Raw genomic sequence first — 7,032 nt, 5'->3', positions numbered from 1 at the left:
CAATTTGGTTTCAATTTATCTCGTCATCCCCTAAACCAAACCACCTCTAAATCAAAAATCAAAACCGAACCGATTGACACCAACTTTATATAAAAATGCAGCACAGCACGAGTTTGTTGTAAGCAAAAGCAGCTTCATTTGCAACTCCAAATAAGACAGCAACGATGCGCAACACGTAGACACCCACTCTCGCTCTTCACACTTGACAGGACTCTTGCCATTACCTCTAAAGCCTTAAAAGTTAAAGTTGATCTCTTCTCTCTCTCTCTCTCTTCTTTGTTTTCTTTCCCGCCTATTTGAAGCCTTCATCCGATGCCGATCCTTTCTCATTCGAAGACTCTGGCTCAGAGTCCTACATTTCTTCCCTTACCTCTGATTTCTCCCAATTCTATAAGCAGAAATCGGAGCATTCGATTCTTAGATCATCCTTCGGCCTCTGCCCTCAAATGTACATCGCCGAAGCGGAGAATATCTGCTTTTTCGATTATGAATTCTAGTTCTAATCTCTCAAATGGAATTGAAATCATTCCGTTAGGTCTTGAGGAGGAACTTGATCGGTTTATTGGTGTTGCCTATAAGCTTGCTGATGCCGCCGGAGTTGTTATTCGCACTTACTTTCGTGAAAGCTTCGTAATTCTCGACAAGGTCGACTTGAGTAAGCCTAGAGATTTTTGGATTATAGTATTTTTCATTTTTTGATTGAAAGAAAAAAAATAAAAATTGGAATTGTTACAGGTCCTGTAACGATAGCTGATCGAGCGGCAGAGGAATCCATGGTTTCAATTATACTAGAGAATTTTCCCTCTCATGCAATGTAAGTGACACTATGCGGTCTTGCGAAGTAGTTTCAGTAATTTTCCTTCTGTATATATCAGTTTGGAGAAATCAAATTATCTTGCAATGGTGTATAGTTGTGTAGTTTCATTATCTATGTTGAAGTTCTGAGGTAAATGAAACTGCAGTTATGGAGAGGAGAACGGTTGGTTGGGTAAAGATAAATCTGCAGACTACGTTTGGGTCTTAGATCCTATAGATGGGACGAAGAGTTTCATTACAGGTTCTTTCTCTCACAGCATTTTTAAGGGAAAAAAAATTGAGTTGTAGTCTTCAAAGTTCGAGTACTGAGTCATTTCATTCCCTTGATTCCAGGCAAGCCCTTGTTTGGAACTCTTATTGCTCTTCTACACAAGGGAAAACCGGCACGTTTCGTACTCACAAAATAGTAGGTTGTGCCCACCAAATTTCGGATGGACAATTCTTCTTCCTTTAAATTCTTGTTTTGATGTGTACCATATCATGCTCCTATTTGTTGTGGTGGTGTTTTAGGAGGATACTGGAAAATAAAGATTCTACTATCACAATTACTAATATACATACCAGTACCCTTTTCTGTATTGTTTTGATCTTATTTACTGGTACATCATGATACAATGGATAATTTTTTTCAACAAACCCCTGCCTTATTCGCCCTCCTGAACGATTATTTTAAATATGTAGGAGATACATTATAGGGGGGATGGGATGGCAGGGAGCATTATTCAGGATGATTTAATTCTTCTCTCTCTGAGGGTATCAAGCACTGCTTTGCCGATGATGAAGCAGTGCTGTGGAAAAATATCTTTTAAGCTGTGATAAATAAATGATTGTGTAATTTGGGAAGTGGGCTGAGTTTGGGTCATTACCTCTGTCTCTTAATTCCAGTGATCCTGGAGAAGGCTCATGGAAATTTTTTTTAGTTGGAAGATTACCATGTCTTTAGAATGATGCTCTTAGTTGGTTGCCTTATCATCTATAAATATCAATTTAATTTAGTGGGCATGGATGTGCACAATAATCATGTATTTGTTTACTTCCATGTTCTGAGTTAAATGCATATGTTTTCTTTCTAATAACAGTAATCTTGGATTTTCAGATTCTTGGTATAATTGATCAGCCTGTTCTAAGAGAAAGATGGCTTGGGGTGAGGGGGAGGAGAACTACTTTTAATGGAGAAGAAATCTCCACACGCACATGTGCAAAACTTTCACAAGCCTATTTGTATGTTTTTGTTCTTTCTTGATATTGTGCTTTTCTGAAGAGGTGGTGTTTTTAGAAATTATAAATTATGACACATGATCTACATTAACCATGTTTTCTCTGCAGTTGCCACCCAAGGGCCAAAACCATAGGTATTTATGCACTTTCTGTTTTCTGTTTCTAGGTACACTACAAGCCCACTTATGTTTAGTGGAGACGCCGAAGAGGCGATTGCTCGTGTTAGAAGTAAGGTTTGTTTATACCAATTTTCATTAGATTTTGGCTGAAGAAATTACCATGATTTTCTATTAGGACTTCATATTTAACTACTCGTAGACAAACTTGAATCTCTATTTTTTAACTTAAAATCTCTAGTTACTCTTGACGTGTTTTCCCCTACCAAATGTCCTGGTGTATAGGTGAAAGTGCCACTGTATGGTTGTGACTGTTATGCCTATGCCCTTTTGGCTTCTGGTTTTGTGGATCTTGTAATTGAGTCTGGTATTAAGGTGAGATGTCTCTTCCCTTCTCTATATGTATGTGCCGACCAAGTGATTTTGGCGATGCTTGGCTGCAGGGTTAGCATTATCAATCGTGGACTACCAACCCAACCCCCAAAACCCCATCCCCTCCAAAAAAAAAAAAAAAAAAAGCGAAACACACACCCACACATTATGAACCACTGCTTTACTGTTAATTACTCGATGCACAAACCAGTGCTGTGACTGCTGTCTGGCTTACTTTTCCGGTAGCATGTGTTCACCTTTATTTGTTGATGGTGGGATGCTCATCCCAAGTGCTACCTTGCAGCCAAACATTGGAATTTCTTGAATAACCACCAGATAATCAATATGGTTAGGGATGACGCCTGTCTCACTAAGCAAGACTGTAAAATCTTTTTCAGCCATATGATTTCCTGTCGCTGATACCGGTTATAGAAGGTGCTGGGGGAGCCATAACTAATTGGAGTGGACATCCACTTAACTGGGAGACCTCTTCAGATTCCCAGGTTACAACTATGATTATGATTTGCAGCACTCATTCTCTCTCTCTCTCTCTCTTGGGGGTCGGTGGGTGGAATTTTTTGACATACTAAATGGGTGTGTGCATAGGAAAATAATCCTTAATACAAGTGACTGAGCATATAGAATTATAGGCTTCATTTACCCTGACATAAATGGAATTGAAAAAGATGAACCTAGACTCCAGTGGTGAAGAAATTTCCAGTTTTGGTTGCTATTGTGCTGACAATATTGGATAGAGCGCCCAACAATGTAAAATAATCATATGGCTGACGACAACTGTTATTTTTTTACCACAAATGCCAGTCTAAACACTCTCAATGACAGCATGGAAGGGGATTTGTGAGACTAAAAGGACGAGTGTAGTCATGAAACCATGCGTGAAGCCTTCACATTCGGGTAGGTGATCCAGATTCTGGAATGTGTCAAGTTAAATTGTTGATAACTTGATGATATGGCTCCAAATACTGAAAAAGAAAAATAAATAGGTATATAATTTACGCCATAAAATTGTATTGATTTGTTTTTAGCCAAGTCCTGTCTATAGATACTCTATGGATGATTCACTTAATTGCGTCATATTGATAATTCTGACCATTGAATGTCTAGATCTTAATTAATCAGTTGAGTTGAAACTTTACTGTGAGTAGGGAACCTTTGGCTACCTCTCTACTAGATACACCCTATGGATGGCTGTCCATTAAACCTGCTCGCTTGTTGAAAAGAAAAGAGTCCTGAGAAAACATAATAAAGCCAACTTAAGATGACGTTCTTGCTTATCAATCATTGATTAAATTGTGGTCATTAACTTTTGTCTTGTTATAGAATATTAGTACCCACAAGATACTAGTTTAATTAAACGATTGTCTAAATGGCACATCTATAGGCGTTTTTGAAACTTAACACCTTATATTGAAAGGGTTTTTAAAACAATTTGGAAGTGATTTTTGTCTTGCATATTTTTCAAGTACCATATGTTCAACAACAGGAATTACCTTTATTGAAGGGGGAAAAATGCGTCATATTAAAATAGCAAAAATATAAGAATATAAATTATTTGACTCCTTCAATGATGTTAAAATTCCCTTTGAAAAGGTCATCCAGATTTCACACAATTCAGTAAATTAAAGAGTTCATGTATGGTTTCTCAGTTCCATTAAATCTGGAGGCCAATTTCAGGAATCAGAACCACAAATCTTGTAGCTGGTCACGTTAGTTTGGTTTGGTCGTCATAATTCTTATTTTACTGTCTTTTGTAGGTTTCAATGTGGTAGCAGCCGGTGATAAACAGCTTCACCAACTGGCTCTAGATTCACTACAATGGCAGTGAGGATCCAAGTCCAAGGCCATCCGTGACAACATAGTCTATCAGCTTTGAACTGTCAAAGACACAAAGACACAAAGACAGCCCCTTCTACCAATAAGCTTATCTGATAGGAACACAAAAACCAACCTGACCTTTGACGTCACGGTGTAATGTGAAATAATGGAGGCCTTCTTGACCCTCATGCATAATTAAAAGAAGACTGGAAAATGTTAATACACATCTTTCTATTTTACAAGTTGGAAAGGATTTCCGATGCTGCCATTTTATTCTGTAACTCTCAAAACACCACACTCAAAAAGATTTCCGGTGCTGCCATTTTATTCTGTAACTCTCAAAACACCACACTCAACCGTGGAGGAAATAAATAGAGGAAAAACAGATCTGAATAGCGTTTATAAGCAACAACAAACTCGTATGAACAAATGGCCAAAGCTGCTCTGATCAGATGATGAAATAAACTCACCTCTTTGGCTTGGTAATTCAAAGGCCGCAATTGGAAGCACCATCCATTTGACTAATGTGATGATCAAAACCATATTAACCAAATTCTGGTTGCTAAATGGAAAAATTATGAGAACCATCCAATCAAAAATGGGCCAATGCCTGATTAATCAAAAGGTTCTCTGCACCTACAATCTCCATCCCCGCTCAGCAAGTGCTTCACGTACCCGACTTGCGGCTTCTGCTGTATCATTAAGAGGAGGGTAGCTCCAGCTCTCAGATATCTGGAAGTCAAACCCCAAGATAACAAATAAGTGAAGTCACTCCATGATTAAAAATTGAACTTTGTATTAGGATTGCTCTAGTGGATGATAATCAGGTCCACCACCTAGAAAAAATATGCTTGAAGGGGGAAGGGGGGGTTAATGGGGCATGGAAATGGCCATTTTCCTGCCTTTTGAGGTGCGCAAGTATCTTTCACTATTTTCTGATCCTTTCAGTAACAAAATTACAAAACTGAAAAGTCTGGTTACTTACATCCTCTTTACCCGTGAATGGCCGAACCACCCCTCGTTCCCGCAGAGACTTGTGGAAGTCTGAGAACTTCCATTTACATCGCTCTGCCCCAATGACATAGACAGGCTTCCTGCAAAATCAATGCAAAAGATGAGATAATTTAGATGTTTCTACCAAAATAATATAAATCTACATCTAACCTTCAAGGGTTCTAAACCACTGGTAAAATACAGAGGCAGATCCCTGAATACATACCCTGTGCTGCATGCCTCACTCAACATACTAACTGAATCTGCTGTAATGACAAAGGCGTCTGCCCATGCTAGATGCCCCATATGTGGGTTTGGCCCTAGAAGTTATCAAGAGATTAGAGTCCAGTTAAATAAATTCTCAAAAAAAAATCCATTAACCCTTACAAGTCCAATGCAATTGTAAATACCTTCACCATCCCAAATGTAAACCTTAGGGTGACTACTGAGTTCTTTAATCAAAATGTTCGCGACCTGTTTATAACATCATTGAAACACAGTCAATACCATGTCGGAAATGGAAGGGAAATTGCTAGATAAAATCATACCTTCTGAGGAGTCCTCCTAGAAAAAGATATTCTCAGGCTTCCACAGCTTGCAAGCACGTTCTGTATAGAGGAAGTCAATTGCTTGGCAAGGTCCACACCATAGCGACAGTGTCCTACAATTAAAAATGTTCATAATGTATTAGTTATGGACAATCTGGAAGGTACCAAGCATTCAAGCTAAAATAGAATCAGAAAACTGAGGAAAGTGGCATCAATTCAAGTGTCTCCAAATAGTAATGTGGAAAAGTTGGAACAGGAAAAGACTTTGATATAGTACCCTAGATTTGAAGGCACATAAAATGTACTTTCGTTTCAACATTAAATGTCCGGAACCAAAAAAATGTAGGGAAATCTTTTGCTTCCCAATTTATGGTGGGGGAATAGACACAGTGAGCTCAGTGTAAATTTTACATCACATCTTTTGACCAAATAAACAAACACAAGAATTAAAATCTTAGTTATCAAAGACCCTACAAGTGGTGATACACAAAGCATGCCCTCAACAAGCCTATGATTTGTAAGACCTTACTCCAGACCACCTAAAGTCAAATAAAGATCTTAGGCTTATCCCCAAAGCCAATCAACCACAGTACTCTTGGATTTACTGGCAGAATAACCTTGTGCTTGTGCAGTAGTCATTGAAAATCTAGATACCAGTGAGGAGATTTACACTTTTCTTAATGTGAATCTTTGCCACAAGTTAGACACCGACCATCATGTCCATAATTTAAATTTCAGCAGGTTCAGCAGTACAGGCAAAAAAAATTAAGTTTGACAACCGAATCAAATGACAATTTTGGTCAAATTTACTTCGATAGTTCAGTTTCAGCCATAATCAAAATCTGAATCCATGATTTCAGTAGCAGAATAAACCAAAATGCGAGTGGGATTTTTTTTTTTTTTTAAGTTTACTATTTAGACCTAAGTCGTTAGGGAGGCCCATGGAGAAGTGTGTGCATTAGCGATTTGCCTCTTCTAGCCTGCTCAACAACTCTTTTAGTATTTAGTCATCTGATCCTAAATTACAATAACAAGCTAAAAATATATAACATCCATCACTTTATACAAGCTCTCATCACCATGAGAACCGGCCTGTATAAGTTATCCAGGATTCAAAGGAAGCAGCAAATATC

At 38.2% G+C, this 7,032-nt stretch overlaps 2 protein-coding genes across 2 annotated transcripts in view; one reads left to right on the top strand and one right to left on the bottom strand.

Moving 5' to 3' along the window:
* Positions 1-277: 277 nt before the first annotated feature.
* Positions 278-3,236, top strand: LOC122072599 (bifunctional phosphatase IMPL2, chloroplastic-like). The gene is made up of 8 exons (XM_042636960.1): positions 278-655; positions 736-814; positions 963-1,057; positions 1,150-1,199; positions 1,913-2,037; positions 2,201-2,267; positions 2,436-2,525; positions 2,921-3,236. Exons 1-8 carry the CDS (start codon positions 313-315, stop codon positions 3,110-3,112), a joined length of 1,041 nt encoding a protein of 346 aa, XP_042492894.1. The 5' UTR covers positions 278-312; the 3' UTR covers positions 3,113-3,236.
* Positions 3,237-4,572: 1,336 nt separating this feature from the next.
* The window catches only part of LOC122072598 (mitochondrial fission protein ELM1-like), a gene marked incomplete in the record, with an annotated part of 11,113 nt that continues 8,653 nt past the window's right edge, over positions 4,573-7,032 (bottom strand). The window contains 5 exon segments of the mRNA XM_042636959.1: positions 4,573-5,090; positions 5,344-5,452; positions 5,578-5,671; positions 5,762-5,825; positions 5,900-6,012. Coding sequence (XP_042492893.1) covers positions 4,995-5,090; positions 5,344-5,452; positions 5,578-5,671; positions 5,762-5,825; positions 5,900-6,012 — 476 coding nt within the window.

Source organism: Macadamia integrifolia, chromosome 3 (assembly GCF_013358625.1).
Source record: "Macadamia integrifolia cultivar HAES 741 chromosome 3, SCU_Mint_v3, whole genome shotgun sequence".
In the NCBI taxonomy this organism is placed as follows: domain Eukaryota; kingdom Viridiplantae; phylum Streptophyta; class Magnoliopsida; order Proteales; family Proteaceae; genus Macadamia; species Macadamia integrifolia.
This window is presented reverse-complemented; position numbering and strand designations above follow the sequence as displayed.

Excerpts from the sequence above, each read along its gene's own strand:
- LOC122072599 (XM_042636960.1), top strand. The coding sequence starts at position 313 with ATGCCGATCCTTTCTCATTCGAAGACTCTGGCTCAGAGTCCTACATTT. Across the intron at positions 2,038-2,200 it reads AAACTTTCACAAGCCTATTT|GTACACTACAAGCCCACTTA; the intron begins GTATGTTTTTGT and ends TTCTGTTTCTAG. Across the intron at positions 2,268-2,435 it reads TTGCTCGTGTTAGAAGTAAG|GTGAAAGTGCCACTGTATGG; the intron begins GTTTGTTTATAC and ends CCTGGTGTATAG.